The sequence below is a fragment of the Melanostigma gelatinosum genome (genome assembly GCF_949748355.1).
Source record: "Melanostigma gelatinosum genome assembly, chromosome: 23".
Taxonomy (NCBI): domain Eukaryota; kingdom Metazoa; phylum Chordata; class Actinopteri; order Perciformes; family Zoarcidae; genus Melanostigma; species Melanostigma gelatinosum.
Genome location: NC_136656.1, coordinates 15,030,291 through 15,048,865, shown reverse-complemented (window position 1 = coordinate 15,048,865; position 18,575 = coordinate 15,030,291). Strand labels below are relative to the sequence as shown.

General features: G+C 42.6%; 1 protein-coding gene across 1 annotated transcript in view; it reads right to left on the bottom strand.

The window, feature by feature from the left end:
• pde5ab (phosphodiesterase 5A, cGMP-specific, b) overlaps window positions 1–18,283 on the bottom strand; it is a 66,193-nt gene extending 47,910 nt beyond the window's left edge. The window contains exons 1-4 of the mRNA XM_079295748.1: window positions 18,170–18,283; window positions 15,528–16,035; window positions 14,202–14,375; window positions 3,362–3,451 (exon numbers count right to left, since the gene is read on the bottom strand). Coding sequence (XP_079151874.1) covers window positions 3,362–3,451; window positions 14,202–14,375; window positions 15,528–16,035; window positions 18,170–18,267 — 870 coding nt within the window. The 5' untranslated portion in view covers window positions 18,268–18,283. The remainder of the gene's footprint in view (window positions 1–3,361; window positions 3,452–14,201; window positions 14,376–15,527; window positions 16,036–18,169) is intronic.
• Between the last annotated feature and the right edge of the window lie 292 nt (window positions 18,284–18,575).

The window sequence follows — 18,575 nt, the reverse complement described above, 5'->3', positions numbered from 1 at the left end:
TTAAAAACAACACATTGTTTTTTAACTGATGCACAAGATTGTTGATAAGATTTCTAATGAACGATCTCAAGGCAACCAGAGATTCTGTCAACAAGGCTCCCATAGCTGAAGCTTTGTATTGGAAAAGGACGCAATTAATTAGTTGAACTGAATTAAAGTCAGTGGGGAGTTCATTCCACCACCGTGACCGGGTCGATCGGCCGTAGGGACGTCTGAGCGACGGGGCAACCAGTCGCCCCGAGGCAGCAGAGCGAAGAGGTCGGGCAGGGGTGTAGGGCTTGACCATGGCCTGGAGATAGGACGGCGCTGTTCCTCTCACTGCCCTGTATGCTAGCACCAGAGTCTTACACTCAATGCAAGCTCTTACAGGGAGCCAGTGTAGAGAACGGAGAAGGGAAGTTGTGTGGGAGAACTTGGGGCGATTGATCACCAGATGAGCTGCAGCTTTCTGGACAAGCTCCAGAGATCTGACGGCCGACGCCGGGGCTCCGGCAAGTAGTGAGTTGCAGTAGTCCGGGCGGGAGATGACAAGAGCCTGGATGAACACCTGCGGTGTCTCATCAGTGAGGAAGGGGTGAATCCTCCTGATATTGTTGAGCAGGAATCTGCAGGAGTGTGCAACCGATGCAATGTTTGCTGAGAACGAAAGTTGGTCGTCCAGGGTCACACCCAGATTCCTCGCAGTCCGAGTTGGCGTCACCACGGTATCGTCAATGGTGATGGACAGGTCTCGGTGCGGGCAACCCTTCCCTGGGAGGAACAGTAGCTCGGTTTTGCCCAGGTTGAGCTTCAGGTAGGGCTGCACAATTAATCGAATTTTAATCGCGATCACGATTTTGGCTGCCACGATTAAATGAGCATGATCGTCTGCGATATTGACGTTTAAAATGCGTGCTCTGCTACATATCAAATCAAGCGCTTCCTCAACTAACAGTCAGCCGACCACCAGGGGGCGAACGAGATGGGAGGTGTCATGCGTGCACCCTGCAGACTCCGCTATTAGTAGAAGAAGAGAGACGGACAACAGAACAGAGAGCAGACGGCCGTGACCATGTGTCGTGTCGCTAAATCAAATATCAAATATATAGGAGCAGAAGGTGAGGAGCTAGCCCCTCGAAAAGGATCATCATTCATTGTCTGGAAGATGTGCACAGAGTGCGTTCGAGTTGTGTCCCCATAGGAATCGCTAATGCTAATGGCTATGCGCCGAATGTAGCACAAAATGGAAGTGAAAGCAGTACGCTGTTGATTTAATTTTGGGTAAAAAGTGTTGATACTATTTTATTTATATTTTCCTTCTACGAGATGCACTGTGATCAGGACCAGTCTGATGCAGAGTTGTACATTAGCCTGAATGTAGCACAACAATGGAAGTGGAAGCAGTGTTCTTGTTCATTCAAACGTGAAAGTGCAATAAAAAGATGTTGTCTCTAAAATTAATGAATAATTGTGAAATAATCGTGATCGCAATATTGATCAAAATAATCGCGATTATGATTTTGGCCATAATCGTGCAGCCCAAGCTTCAGGTGGTGTGTCGCCATCCACTTCGAGATGTCAGCCGGGGGGGAAATGACAAGACCAGCTGGGTGTCATCGGCATAACAATGGTAAGAGAAGTCATGCGAGCGAATAACAGAACCCAGAGATGTTGTGTAGAGCAAGAAGAGAAGGGGGCCCAGGACTGAGCCTTGTGGAACCCCCGTAGTTAACATGCGTGGTTCCGACACGGCCCCCCTCCATGTCATCTGGTAGGATCGACCTGTCAGGTAGGATGCAAACAGGGAGAGTGCAGAGCCTGAGATGCCCATCCCCTTGAGGGTGGAGAGGAGGATCTGGTGGTTCACCATGTCAAATGCCACAGACAGGTCCAGGAGAATCAGAACAGAGGTGAGAGAGTTTGCTCTTGCGACGTGACGCGACTCTGTCACCGCAAGGAGAGTTGTCTCAGTCGAGTGATCCACCTCGAACCCGGACAGGTGGGGGTCCAAGAGTCTGTTCTGGTGGAGATAGGAAGACAGTTGGTTAAAGACAGCATGTTCAAGTGTTTTGGATAGAAAGGGTAGAAGAGAAACCGGTCTGAAGTTCTTGACATCAGAGGGGTCAAGTGATGGTTTCGGCAGAAGGGGGGTGACTCTGGCAGTCCTGAAAGCCATGGGAAAGCATCCTGAAACAAGAGGTGTGTTGATGAGGTGGGTGAGGAAAGGAAGAAGAGGGGAAGGGATCGGGTCAAGGGAGCACGTGGTGGGGCGGTTAGATGTAACAAGGTTGAGGACCTCGTTAGGGGAGAGGGGAGCAAGATAGGGTAAGATGGGGAATGGAGAGGGGAGGGGGAGCTGAGGGGGAAGAGCTGGAGAGGGTAAAGAGGGTAAGGGTGGATAGGGAGAGGGAGGCTGAGAGAAGGAGGATCTGATATTGTTTATCTTCTTCATCATCGGTTAGTTTACGTGACGACCGGACAGAAATAGGATGCAAACACATGGTAGTCAATATAAACAGATTACTGACCCACAAGTACACGCTCGAGAAGTCTTTGCTTGACGAAGTCTGGCTTGAAAAAGTTGCCCTGTAGCATTCGTTTGCCCGACACTTGGAAGATGACGCTTCCAACCACCAGCAGTGGTTAAGGACAGCTACCTACTGATTGCTCATTGTCTGTCAGGAGTGCAAGCCACTCCCCTGGCACTTAACAGGGCAATTGGCCAAGTGAAACTAAATCACACCTTACACAAACAGAAACTGCAAACCGCAGCCTAGGTACAGCTAATAGCAACTTGTAAAAGCAAGAACAATATACCAAATCTTGATTGCAAATGCCATACAGCCATAATAGCTAGCTGCCCCCCCCCCCCCACACACACACAAACAGCAAGAACTAAATTCTGTAAATCAAAACATGTATTTAGTTAGACCAACTCAAGGTGTACTTATGAGCTTTTTTCAGAACGTTCACCTGCATCCTATGGTCTTCCTCAGTGGATGGAGTTTTCTCAGTTGTCATGGAGATTATGCAGTTGCCACCAGATGGAGTTCAATACATACATGCTGCACATACATAATGACAATTGAGTCATCTCCATCACAACCAAGCAAAAGTCAATTTGCTGAAGATGACAATGAAATGATGTTGAAAGATCTGGAAGAAGCTAGTAAGTGGACATTGTCATATAGATTCCCATCATTTCTCTAAAGCTGGCTTTATACACATCAGCCTTCTTTGCCTGTTTATATCACACTGGGCTTGACAAACAAAAAGACTGGTATCCCTTTAGATAAACCACTATACTACTGGTTTATATAACATCACACCTCCTATAAGTTGGTAAACACAAGCTGTACAGCTCTCGTGTATATTGACTTACCTCATCCCTGTGGTTCTTGATGGGAAGGCAAAGGATACTCTGGGTTTTGTAACCTGTGATCAGGTCCACCTCAGCATTAAACCTGGGGTCCTGGGGAGGCAAAGCACACGGAATTCAATATCATGTTTAAAGCATTCCAGAGGGTCGGACCTACACCTAGGTTTTAATAATCATATATGGTCTGGTCCATGCTTTTGGCCACTGATATTGTTGATGCATACCTACTTACCTACACTTAATAATTCTTGTTAACCGTCTGCTGTCTATTGAATTGTCAAGCTTTGGATTTTTCCACATGAAGCAATCAAATAATCAAATAAGCGGGCACAGTCTAAACCAGTGGTTCTCAACTGGTCTGGCTGCGGGACCCACCATCACCCCTTAATGACAAGCCACGACCCAAATTATATATATATATATATATATATATATATATATATATATATATATATATATATATATATATATATATATATATATATATATATATATAGATATATATATAGATATATATATAGATATATATATAGATATAGATATATATATATATATAGATATAGATATATATATATATATATATATATATATATAGATATAGATATATAGATATAGATATATATATAGATATATATATATATATATATATATATATATATATATATATATATATATATATATATATATATATATATATATATATATATATATATATATATATATATATATATATTGGGGGTGTAACGGTTCACAAAATTCACGGTTGGGTACGATACAGTGGAGCCACGGTTCGGTACGTTTCGGTACAGTAGAAAACTATAAATGCCAGAGAAATGTACTTGATTTTAAAATATATTTATTCATTACAACGAACATCATAAAGTTATTCTTTGACTTTGAACAATGATGGAACTATACCTGAGTGGCCCATCTTCTGGGGTGTCTTCCTAGCAACACATAAGCATAAAAAACAAAAACTGCCCCTTAATGTTATGTTGTATTGTTACTTACATCTTGCAAAAGAGATTTTTAATCTCAATGGGACTACCTGGTTAAATAAAGGTTTTTTTTTCTTCAAACGTATTCGGTTCGTCATGCGTACCGAACCGTGTGCCTCGTACCGAACGGTTCAATGCGAATACGCGTACCGTTACACCCCTAATATATATATTTTTCTCTTTTGGAAATCGTCCTGTGATTTGATTTTCACAACTCACACTTTAATACTCCTGCTCTGCTCTCTATATCCTCATCTCAGCCCCGTGTGTCACGGTGTGTGTACATCTTACTCAAGTCAGGAAACTTGTGAGAATACCCATGTTTGATTGGATGAGCTTCATCACGTGATGTGATTCACAACGCATTGGTTGGTGTTTTTCCTGCACCGCTGAACAAGTGCCGTAAACGTTGGAATAACTCCGCTGCATAAAAAATGACAAATATATATATATATATTCAAGAAGTCTAAAATAAATGATGTAACAGAATTCATTTTAGAAAAGTTATTTTCACTGAATTGCCCTGCAGCTTTAAATTCAGTTCATTCAGGGTGACTTAAAAAAGCCACAATATTATATTTTTCTCATCTTCTAAAAAGTGAAATTTGTGTTTGAAGAATTCACTTATATGAGTCTGTCCAGTCATAGTCTAATGACTCTGGTCTCGCTGGCCATTTTTCTCTTTTGGAAATCGTGCTGTGATTTGATTTTCACAACTCACACTTCAATACTCCTGCTCTGCTCTCTATATCCTCGTCTCAGCCCCGTGTGTTACGGTGTGTGTACATCGCACTCAAGTCAGGAAACTTGTGAGAATACCCATGTTTGATTGGATGAGCTTCATCACGTGATGTGATTCACAACGCATTGGTTGGTGTTTTTCCTGCACCGCTGAACAAGTGCCGTAAACGTTGGAATAACTCCGCTGCATAAAAAATGACAAATATATATATATATTCAAGAAGTCTAAAATAAATGATGTAACAGAATTCATTTTAGAAAAGTTATTTTCACTGAATTGCCCTGCAGCTTTAAATTCAGTTCATTCAGGGTGACTTAAAAAAGCCACAATATTATATTTTTCTCATCTTCTAAAAAGTGAAATTTGTGTTTGAAGAATTCACTTATATGAGTCTGTCCAGTCATAGTCTAATGACTCTGGTCTCGCTGGCTATTTTCCTCTTTTGGAAATCGTGCTGTGATTTGATTTTCACAACTCACACTTCAATACTCCTGCTCTGCTCTCTATATCCTCGTCTCAGCCCCGTGTGTTACGGTGTGTGTACATCGCACTCAAGTCAGGAAACTTGTGAGAATACCCATGTTTGATTGGATGAGCTTCATCACGTGATGTGATTCACAACGCATTGGTTGGTGTTTTTCCTGCACCGCTGAACAAGTGCCGTAAACGTTGGAATAACTCCGCTGCATAAAAAATGACAAATATATATATATATTCAAGAAGTCTAAAATAAATGATGTAACAGAATTCATTTTAGAAAAGTTATTTTCACTGAATTGCCCTGCAGCTTTAAATTCAGTTCATTCAGGGTGACTTAAAAAAGCCACAATATTATATTTTTCTCATCTTCTAAAAAGTGAAATTTGTGTTTGAAGAATTCACTTATATGAGTCTGTCCAGTCATAGTCTAATGACTCTGGTCTCGCTGGCTATTTTCCTCTTTTGGAAATCGTGCTGTGATTTGATTTTCACAACTCACACTTCAATACTCCTGCTCTGCTCTCTATATCCTCGTCTCAGCCCCGTGTGTTACGGTGTGTGTACATCGCACTCAAGTCAGGAAACTTGTGAGAATACCCATGTTTGATTGGATGAGCTTCATCACGTGATGTGATTCACAACGCATTGGTTGGTGTTTTTCCTGCACCGCTGAACAAGTGCCGTAAACGTTAGAATAACTCCGCTGCATAAAAAATGACAAAAAATCCCCTTCAAAACCAGTTGAGAATCACTGGTCTAAACAAACTGTCCATTAAGAGAGACTAAACATTTGAAAAAGTATTGGCCATCAGCAGCTTCAATACAGACCTGATGTGATCTGTATTCAAATCCTCGTCAATCCTAACATACATTTGAAAACATGCATAAACAATTGATATTCTTTAGTAGATGCACACATACAGGAGTCAGCATTATGCAACACTAAATTCCACACCCCCAAAACAAAAGCCTCACATACGTAGTTTTGTTAGTGCTTGGCATCCATCACAAGGAGGCAAAAATCTTCTTTGGTATGTAAATGTAGAGTTGAAGAGAGAGAAGTGGCTTCTGAAGGCACGCTAAGGACCAGTGGATGGAGAGATTTTTAGTTTAGAGGACTGTGCTCCTGTTGGCAACCCTCCCACCCACCGGCTGACCTTTAAACACAAACCATTAACCTCTAAACTCAAAGGAACTGTATGTGTGGGTATAAACCATGCATCGAGTATGATCACCGATTTATTTTTAAAACTCAAAAAATGGCTCCTTATATTTGTATCACAACAGGACTTTTGTGCATATTACAGGTTTCTTAACTGTATTGTATGGTGCAGACCTTTAATTACCCAAATTGCTGACAGAGAGGCTTATATTAGAGATGGGCCGCTACTCCAAATGTCCTGTTTTATAAGTATATTTCAGGAAGAAATCTCCGTGTTTTCTGATGTGCTTTCGCTGTTGCTGCTGTTTGCACTTACACTACACTGAGTGGACTAAACCCTGCTCTGTATAGAATAATTACATATGTGACAAAAGGTGTGACAATTGACTGTGCTCTAAGCCCCACCCCCCTCAGTTACTGTGTGCCTGTTGATCGTTTTGTTCTTGCACAGCATATATGCAGTTTAAACGATAACAGTGGCAGATTAACTCAAAACTTTTGAAACAATGGCTCATTCATTTCAGAGATTCATTTTCCAGCCAACGACATTTTGGTTGAAATGACAAGTGTCATCTTACTACAGCCCCACGCACACCGCTTCAACATGCACAGATAGACCAGCTAAGCTAAGGTACGATTGGAGGATTGCTGTTCGGGGGAGGGGTTTAGCAAACAATTAAATTGCATCGAAGACAGACCATCGCAATGTACAGTAGCTATCACCCCAAGGCTATATAATTACCTTTATTGGACAAAAATGCCTTGATAGCCAATAAAGTAAATTTAACTCAATTCTGTAAGACTTATTTAAGTTGTTTTCTATGCTAATTTTATAAATCTAAAATTAAATCAATATTTCCCACAGCTCTTTTTTTGTTCCTTTTTAGTTGCCCTGTCAAATTAATTATGAAACTGAAGTTTTGTTTTTTACTTTTCTGTTATGGAATTATCCTATTCATACATCAAAAGCAAACAGTAGTCCCAATTTTAGACACTTCCTACATGGTTACCTTTTGTCTTTTTATTAAATTCTACATAATGTCCATTTCCACATATTTCCACCAACACAACGACAGCAGTCATGTCATTCACAATAAAACACAGCCCTTCCTTCATAGGTGTTTCAAATTGAAACAGTCTAGTGGCTTGAAGGGCATAACTTTCTGGTAGGCTTGTAATACAAGCCATCTGCAGGAAATGATGGTTTAATCGGCATAGAAAAAATAAAACAGAAAATGGGCTATTTGAAATTGTATCATTATTTTAAAATCACCTTTTATTGGTCAATTTATAGTATTAAAAGTCACTTTAAATCGTCTGATTATGGGTGTAGTTCTCAAAATGCCCCATCAAAACTCCAACACTTAGACACCAAACCATTGTTTCAACCTTTTTCAACATGACTCACTCTGGCACAAGCCAGGACAGCCTGTCACTACAGCAAACCTCACTCCAGAACAGGACAACTGCCCACAAAGTTGACATACACAACTATATTTTAAAGTCCAAGAAACATGTTGCAGGATCAACTGAAATCGAAGCAAAAGTCAGTGTCTGCAGGTTTTTCCCCCCAAAGATTGCATTTTGGATCCAGCATAGTGGAGGAAGCCCCCTGTGGATGAGAGGGGGTTTTCGCATTGCGCTGCTGAAATCAATGTAATCCTGAGCAGACTAATGGGAAGTTAAAGATCCAATCAGAGAGCTGGGGAGTCCCTCAGTTGACGCTGATATACTTCCTGGAAGCAGTATCAGGTTCTGCTGTAGCACATAAATACACACACACACAAATACACTTTTTCACAAACACAGCCTGTAGCAGATACACTCAGATTATCTAGAGCAGGGATTCCCAAAGTGTGGTGCCAAAGTGAGCTGCCTCTAGAGGGTGCGCGAGAGGAAAAGTGTAATGGCGTCTGATGGTGTAATAATATTAAATATAAAAAATTAAATAAAAATTTCATTTAAAAAGTGGGATTTTTCACAAAATAAAAACATGAATTATGAAAATCCCCTTTGTAAGATTTAAAATTAAGTCTTGCCGCATGCCGCCAGTGTACACACTAGCCAGCCTAGCTTGTGCAGCTAACGTCAGCGAACAGCGAACTTCATGCATTCAGCAACATTAATTAAAAAATGCTAAACTGGCTGAAATCGGGGAAACTGTCAGGTGGGACATCTGAAGCCATCAGTCGTAAAAGAGGAGAGAGAGAGAGAAAGAGAGAGAGAGAGAGGAATCGGAGGCGAGGGGAACGGAGAGGTGCGTTAGGGAGAGACCGGGAGAAGAAATCGAACGGGAGTCAGAGGAAGATGAGACGGAGGAGACCGAAAAGGAGGAAGGGATAGCACAGACAAATCGGGAGCACATCGGCCCATCGCGGAGTCAAGGTGAAAAAGAGGAAACGAGAGTGAGCATCAGACTGGGAAAAAAAAGAGGAAATATGATGAAAAGTATGTGTGTCTGGGCTTCACTTGGATTGGCAACGCAGATTCCCCAAAGCCACAGTGCGTGGTGTGCAGTGAGGTTCTGGCTAACAGTCTGAAGCTCTTATTTACGTCGCCACCTGAACACCAAGCATGCCAGTGCAAGTCAAAAGCCCCTTACATTGTTTATATCCAAATTGGAGGAGTTACAAAACAGCCAAAAACAACTGCAGTCTCATTCATGTGTTGGTCTATAAATGACGCACTACGGGCTTCATATCTGGTTACAGAATAGCGAGAAAGGGGCTACCGCACACAATCACTGAAGACGTGAGCTTGCCAGCTGCCAGAGAGATGGTGGAATGTATGATTGGGGAGAAAGAAGCAAAAAAGTTGTGCATGATCCCGGTGTCCAACAACACTGTGACGCACCGCATCGATGCTTTGTCCGAAGACATCCTGGCTACATTAGTCGCTCATTAATTGTAAATTAAATGTGATAATCTGCCTCTGAGCCTGTGCGTGTGTGCTCGCATCCGTATTGCTCTTTAAAAGTGACGCCTTGTGTCACTGAAAGTTATTGATACTTTGTTGCAGTGTTTCAGGGCGTTTTCACACCTTCAGTTCGTTTGCTTTGTTCTGATTCAGGGCTTAATATGATACAATGTTGCAGTTTGTGTTCACACTGCAACATTTAACAGCGGACTAAATATTGTAAACTAACGCCACGCGTGAGCAAACTGTTCTATCATTGGTCAGATTTTTATGCGGCTGTAAATGGGCTCTGTTGCTTTTTTAAAATTTTTTATTAAGGGTGGGTGGGGGGGGGGGAGCGCGAACCTGGTCGGGATGTAGAAGGGGGTGCGCGGCCTAAAAAGTTTGGGAACCGCTGATCTAGAGTAACTTTGTGCATGAACTGAGTGCACAGCATGATGCACAAACACTCATATGTGTGTGTATTTAATTACACACACATATGCACAGAATTATACACACACACTAACGAGGCAAGAATACACAGACCCAAACCAAAACATGCACTCACCTGGAAGCAAACACACACACACACACACACACACACACACACTTTTTGATTTCACTACGCATATTCAAATGTGCTTACAGCAGTGGCCAGCAAGGCCTTCTCTGCTGGCCTTGACAGAATCACAAAATTATAGCTATTTTATATTTTAATAATTTTTACACTACATGTATACACTACCTGTATTCTAAATATATTTTCCCCATTAACTTATTTTCTCATTGCACAGCTCCTGTCTTCCTCAGTTGCGCTGCTTCCAGCACAGCTTGTTTTATCCAATCAGATTTCGCCCTTATGGAATGTGCAGAGGCCTGTTGAATTATTTGGGTTTTATGATATTCGACCTGCTTTGTTGTCATATAAATATATGTGACTGGTTCTTGTGAGTTTGTTCTTGTGATTGTGTTAATTACCTTGATTTTGACGATATGTATTGTCTGTTAATGACACAGCACCCCGTCATGCGCGTATTCATGTATCTGCACTCTGCAGTTAGTGTATTTGTAGTCCTCAAAGGTTTTATTATTTCACTTGTCAAATGTTGCAGTGTTATGTGAATATGCGGTTTTACACGAAACAAATAATAACCGTAGCTGTGGCGACATAATGAGGTTATTAGGAGGTGGTTCTCCACTGCCGTACAGGCATTCATTGCACATGCACACACACACACACACACACACACACACACACATTCGCAAGCTAATTGGATGCAGGTGGACCATCCCATCGGCCACTGTTGTTTTGTATTTGTTCTTTTCTCGCCTCATCTCCTCTGTGACGGTCTCTGGCTTTATTACGCAGGGCCTCCTGTGGGCGTTGCCTTGTTTGTGCTCTGTGCTGTCTTGCAGGCCCCTTGTAGGCGGAGCCTCTTGGTTCAATTGGGAGCACCTGGCCAGTCTCCCAGGGGTATTTAGGACCTGCCTGCCGCAGTCGCTCGCTCTCTGTTCCTGCAGCACCACGACTTTGTTTGTTACGAATAAATGAAAGCTTTTCCGTCTAAACCACCCGTGTGTTTTCCGTTTTTGTCATGGCTCAAGAGCCGGGTCGTGACATCCTCTCACACATCGCTCTCTATCTTCCCCCACTCATCATCATCATCATCATCATCATCATCATCATCATCATAGACGACTTATGGTTGGCAGGCAATCAGATGACAGAGCTATCAGAGGAAGAAGATACACAGCAAGAAATCTCCCTCCCTCGGCCTCTCTCTCACACACACACACACACACACACACACACACACACATACACACACAACAACTGATATGAGATGGTGAGATGGAAATGATGGTGTTTTGTGGTACCTGAAGTATAAAGACAGTGATGTTTCTTAAACAGTCTTATCTAGACAGTGACAACTCCTCTCTACCACTTGGGGTCTGTGTCCTGCATGCTGTCTCTTTCTGTGTCAGGATGTAAACTCGTCTGGTCTCCCATCCATGTTGCAGCTTTTGAGCCGGGTTGCAACAATGGCAGTGAGGCAAAGCATGTGATGAGTTCTGGTTGAAATGAAGGGTATTTTTTGTGACCTGTTGAGAATCTGGATACTGTTATGATCATAGAGATATGAATGCCAGGTTTCTCATGTTCCATGTAAACCGTAGGTTTGCCCACAATGTCAAACTTTGATAACCCCTGATGTAAAGGCCATACCCGAGATCCAAACCAGGATTCTAATACGTGTTTAAAGACACTCATCGACAGGGAGACAAATCCATGTCAAAGTCCAATGGGAAAAGGTATCATTACAAAAATAATTATATATTTTTTTAAATGCTAAGAATTTGTTTTTGATATAATTGTTATTATATGATATAATAACAAGAAAATGGTCACTTTTTATAGTCAATGTGAAGCTGGGTTAAAGGTTATTATGACAGTTTTACCAAGTTATCATAACGAGGAAGGTTTTTTGTTGCATTGTGTAATATGACTTACTTAGAGATAGAATTGCTATGTTGTCACAACAAGAAACGTTTCTTGTTAAAATTGGATTCACGTGTATTTAGTAATAACAAACACAAAAATATCTTCTTATAATGTGAAAAGAATCTCAAAATTGGTCTCTCAGATTTGTGCCTCCAGTACGATGGCGGTGAATGGGATTTCATTTAAGGTGCTCACAGTATTCCACTGTCCAAAGATATTTAGTTTGAAATACTAAAGGCCTTATGATTTTAAACCCTAATCTGTAGGGCTATCGATTATAAGTGCAAATCTTTAGCAGTGTTCTTCGCTGAGTATGTAACATTCACATTGACAGTCATTGTAGAAAGACACATTTGACAGTTTAGAAGAAGTCCCTCAGACAAACACACACACTGAAGTCAGACCCATGACCAAACGTGCATTTAATCACACACTCTCTCTTTCACCCACACACACAAACATCACGCACACATCTGCTTCTTTTAAAAGACACTCAAGAAACTGTTCCAGAGGAAGATCGCACTCTGTGTGCAGCCCAAGACGCACACATGCGCATGCACTACGGACATGATGGTAATGACTGCATTCATATGCCGCTTTTATTGATTGGTCTCTCAGTCACCCATTCACACACACACACACACACACACACACACACACACATACACACACACCAATGACCAGCTACCAACCAAAGCACTGGGCTTAACATGATATGCAATTCAGTCAGTGTCTTTCTCAAAACATTGTTTTTATGTTAATTACCATTAATCATCAACATATCATTTCAAAATAAATAGCAATACCTGTGTAAATACTACATAAATAGCATTTCCTACAAACCCTGCTGAAAATGTTTTTTATGCATTTTCCGTAAAGGTTTTGTTACTTTACGTCACTTAAGAGGAAACAAATTAATTTTATTTCAGTTTTTTATTTGGCTTTATTTGTCAAAGGAATAATTCAACTGTTTGAGAAGAAAAATATTTCTTTGCTTTCTTTTTGAGAGTGAGATGGGAAAATTGATTTCGATCTTGGGTCTATGCGTTAAACTGGAGTCAGGATGGGGTTAGCCTAGGTTAGCATTAAGACTAGAAGCGGGGGGGAGCAGCTAGCTTGGCTATGTGAAAGGTTAAGGCAGTGGTGCCCAAACTGGGGGGGGGGGGGGACGCAGTGGAACTGCAGGGGGGGCGCGGCTTCATCACCAACCCACACACACAGACACACACAAACACAAAGACACACACACACACCGGTAAAAGAATATAAAATTAAATTATAACAAATACAATTGCAAACAAGTTGTAAAGATAGGGCACTATGTGGTTCCGCCTAAGAAATAAAATAAAATTAAAATAAATCAAGCGGAACCGACGTGACATGCACTGTGTTCCAACCACGCCCCCCAGAGCGGCTCATGTTACAGACCAACTGGCGGCAAAACCAGAGAGAGAGAGACAGCGACACAAAGAGAGCGAGAAAGACACAGAGCGACACAGAAAGAGAAAGCGGGAGAGGGGGGGGGGTGAGCTTCCAATGTTCCTATGTCATCTAAGAGGGGCTTGACAGAAAAAGTTTGGGAACCGCTGGGTTAAGGAATACACCTTCCAACAACCAAACATGTAAAAAGGCCAATTTGGGGTTTTAGGGGAACTTGTGTGCTGGAACAAATTCTTGACAAACAGTTAGCTAGAAATCGTTCTGTCTGCATAAAGGAGGAATCTCAACCAAAACATTAGTGACAGATTTCGAAGTGAGGTTGGTTTGATCATTGATTGAAGTGAGAAAATGATACTGCATTGAAACCTGATCACAAAGGTCAGTACACTGAAACTGTCAGGGGTAAAATGTGCTACGTGGTTGTGTGGTGAAGACGAAGTCTCCAGAGGACCTACCCCCCCCCCCCCCCCCCCCTCAAGTCTGTGCTCCGTCAGCTCCAACATCAAATGTACCAAAGAAAACACAAGCATAGCAAGCCAAGCACCTCATTACCGGGTTCTCCAGCATCAACTCTGACCCCAGCATGTTATAAGTAGTACAAAACCACGTAGGATCCTCACCTCGTAAGCGTTCTTGATATTGAGCGGCTGTCCCGTGGCGGCTACATGTCCCACAATGCCCTTGTTCCACTCCAGCCTGATGCAGCTACTGGAGGACTCCTCCAGTGTGGATCCCTCAGCTACGTCAAATAGACGGCTGACCAAGAACTTCCTGTTGGAGCTGTCCTCACCTACCTGGGACATAACACACACAGACAAAGCAGAATGTGGTCATACAACTGTTGGCTTGGACTACCAACACATGCAAAGAAAGCAAAGCAAAAAAAGAATCTCATCTCATGAAAGAGAACAAGTTGGGAATACAGAATAGTAATATTCAAGCAAAATCGAATGAAAGTATGACTAGATCTCTGCCAGGTGTGTCTGCAACGACCACTCCTGTCATGTTTGATTGAATGAATACAAACCATTCGCATGTCCCACGCAACAGATACGCTCTCATTTCATTCTATGCAGCTGTCTGCACCGCCTCGGTAAAGGCTGGTGTCTCAGCTTCTTTTTTACAATGAATGTACAACCCAAAATACTATGCAGTTTGGTGCAGCAGTATGCAAGATTATCCCGTGGACAGACTCAGAGATGCATGGGCACGCACACTCATGTACACACTCGACCAATCTCATTATCTCCTGGTGGAGATCATTAAAGCTGCACTACTCAAAATTTTTATATTAACAATGGATCAAATAATTACAATGTGTGTAATTTAAAAGGGCCGTTGTTTCCAGCAGCAGCAGTCAGCTGTTTTGTATTGAACCCACAGAGAATTATCGGACACTGTTAGCTCTGTCAGTACTGTTGGCAGTACTGTTGCTGTTGTTTGCACTGTTAGCACCGTTAGCTAGCTGCTGGCTCAGTCGTCGCCATGTTGAGAGCCGTGTGGAGGCAATCCCTCAATCATAGATAGTAGTGCTGGGCGGTATGATATACCGGTTTTAATTTCCCATATGATATGAATTTTTCACACAACGCCATACCGGTGCATAGGCGAAACAACTGCTGTCGCTCTTCAACAGGCAGCTAAATAGATTGTTCGGTTAGCATTACAATGGGAAGCGGCTTATCAAACATGTAATTAAACTAATTGTTTCGCATTTGATCAAATCTTTCAAATTATTTCACATCATCATTAATAATACTGGTATTAATCATTACCAGTAATTTTATTTTTTACACAGACAGGTGCAAACTATTCAAATTTTTCTAAATGCCTCTATGTTTTTCCAATGAGAAATGAACTGAAGTCTGCAGGTAAAAGTGTTACATACGTGCTCCAGGTAAAGCAGTTAGAATGACAGTTTGACCCAAAACCCTTTGCGTTCCTACCAGGAACAGCGAGTAGCGGTCTGCTGCAATCAGCTCATTGATGTGGAGAAAGATCTTGTGGCAGAGTGCTGTCACATCCAGATGACTCGACACGTCCTTCACCAGCTCCAGCAGCCTGGCGCAGCAGTCAACCCCGCTGCCACTACCTGCCCCGCTGACACCACCTTCACCCATCACTGAGCCCCGGAGAGGGACAGTTTCACGGTCGGCGTCGCTCAGAAACGTCAAAGAGCCCTCAGAGTCTTTAACCACAATGGGTCTGAGTGGGCGGTCGAACTCAGATGCTGAGATCTTGCGAGTCGGGGTGCCGGGGACCGGGCTCGGGACCGTGGCCGGGGAAGGGCAGCGGTTGTCCAGGAAGTTGAGGGTGGGTGGGAGGATGGTGTAGGCAGAGGGGGAGCTGTAGTCCGTGGAGGACTGGTGGGCCCGCTGCTGAAGAGGATTTTCTTTGGAGGCAGATGGCTGCATGGAGTGGACGCGCTCAGCGAACCAGGCATTCACCATCTCCCTGTCGAAGGACAGAAGAAACAGTATCAGACACGTAATTGAACCATATTGTAACAGAAGGTACAGTACTGTATCTGTACAGCTGTTTGAGTAACTGTTAGGAATGAAATACCACCTGAAACATACATTACATGTCGTTCATGACTAACAGAGCATATTATTTAACAGTAGACACCACTTACATATTTAGGCCAACATACACAGACATTTTATTCCTGACATTCGGAAGAATATTGATCATATGATTAAATACACAAAACCACACACAGGTAGACTATGATTAGAGTGGTGTCGCAGATCAACTCCTGAAAACCCACAAGAACAGAGATGCACCAAAACCAAACAGACATCCGTCCAAAACAGTCTGCATAGCTATTTATGCCGCAATTTCAACCCCAAAAAATTAAAACACCAAAAAAAATTCTAAATTTTGATTGTTTTGGGATTTCTTCAAAATCCAGCATAGAAAAATATTGCTGTATATTTATTGCACTGGTTGCTAGAGTTAAAAGTTAATATATGTACTCATCCATCCACCACCATGCATGTCTTATCCTCCTAATCATTATCTGTTGCAGAAACAGATTTGGCTTTTGTCTCAATTGTTCAGCACATTATATGCATCTGACTGAACTACCAGTCTGCTGTACGTAACAAAAAACACATTTTGCCTGTGAAACTGACCAGCAGATAACAACGGTTTTAAGCAAGGATTACAGCAAGATTACAGTGAATGTGGGCACTGATGATAACCCATTTTGGTGAATAACTAATAAGTGAGCATGGATAAGAAAAGTGAATGAAGGCACAGTCGATACCGTGTGATGAACTGTTTACACTGAGGTGTGTGTATGATTGTGTGACCAGTAAATCAGGTGCAATTATCTCCAATCAGCCAACACATCTTCTGATCAGCTTCTACAACACAAACACACACATGTTTTCAAGCCATGTGGGTCATGTGACACATGGCTCAGTTCACCTGAGCGTAAGGGAGGACACTAACAACCGCTGGCCATGAAAACCACGGTATCTTGGGCCCTGAGCCAGGCAAATAAAACGCCAGGAGCCACAGAGGATGGGCTGTTATCTGACTATCAGTGATCTATCAGTGTGGTGGAGCCGGTCAGGTTGAGTCCTCCCCACAGAGCCGACCCTATGTATCCACTATCCAAGAGAGGTGTGGCTCAATCAATACTTCTCTAAGAAATGCCTCCTGACCAGAACAGCTGGTGTGTGCGCCGACACACTTATTTTAGCAGGAGAAGCAAAAATATGCTTTTTTTATGGAAACTATTTTGAGATGGAGAGAGGATTGAGATAATGTGTGTTTCAGTCACTGGATGAAGTTGCCATGGTGGTTTAAGTAGATAAATGGGTCTGAAGGGGGTTGTCACGAATACAAACACAGCCCTAAGAGTGTACTGATGAGCACTTTGAAATGCCAAGATATGCATGCTACAACAAAGAGCCTTATATAGCTCCAAAGACTGATTTGGAATCTGTGTTTGCATAATAAATGAAATGGGTAATTTCCCCCAGCCTCTGAGGTCTAAACCGAGAAGGCTGCAACAGAAAAAAACCATTTCAGGCACGGGCAATAAATGTGGAAGGCTTTTATAGTTATCACCAAGGACCTGACCTATTCAACAGTGCTTGCTGAGAATTAAACCGAATGTTTGGCAGCAGTAAAAGTTAATGATTAGAGGGCCCTGTGTAACTCTCGGAGCTGTTACTGATTGTGAAGTGGATGGTGAAATGAAAAGGAGCTGAGAGAGGAGGCACAGCGGAGAGAGATGTGAATCAGCTCTGCAGGTACACAGACTACCTGAGCAGGGTCAGACTGGACCTGAAAGACCCACAATACTAGTGCTGCAGAGCATGTTTACTGTTAGGAATGATCAGGGCAGGCTTATACAGCCAGCATGTCCTCAATGGAGAGGTAAAGTGATTCCTAATAAAAACGAGTTCAACTAACAGAGGAAATTAAGCTGTTCCTGATTGACTGCTGCACACAAAAGCAAACAGAGTTTTGTTTTGCAGACATTTCCACCATAAACTACACTCACATTCACCAGGCTGCACAGAAACAACGTCAATCAGGCTGAGTGTCCCCTGAGCTCGGACCCTTTTACCTTGAAGCCTTCCTGATAAAGTAGGAGTGGGTGAACTCCAAGTGGTCGTCCAGCCACGCTTCCATCCTCTCGCTCTCCGCGGAACAGCAGTCCTCCATGACGCAAAGGGCGACAACAGAGTCTCCCACTGTGAGCTCCGGTTACCGCCTACATCTATACGCGAAAGACAGCAGGCTACCGACTCATGTATACGGAGAAAGAGAGAGGGACAGCGGCTCAAAGAGAGGGCTGTTCGCGGTCCGGGAAGTTGGTGCGCGCGGATCATAAAGCGGCGACTGTGCGCTTCCTAGTTGGTGAAGCGACTGGAGACTGGAGAGAGAGGGGGAGAGAAAGGGAGAGGGAGAGAAAGAGAAAGAGATAGAGAGAGAGAAAGAGAGAGGGGGAGAGAGAGGGAGAGAAAGATAAA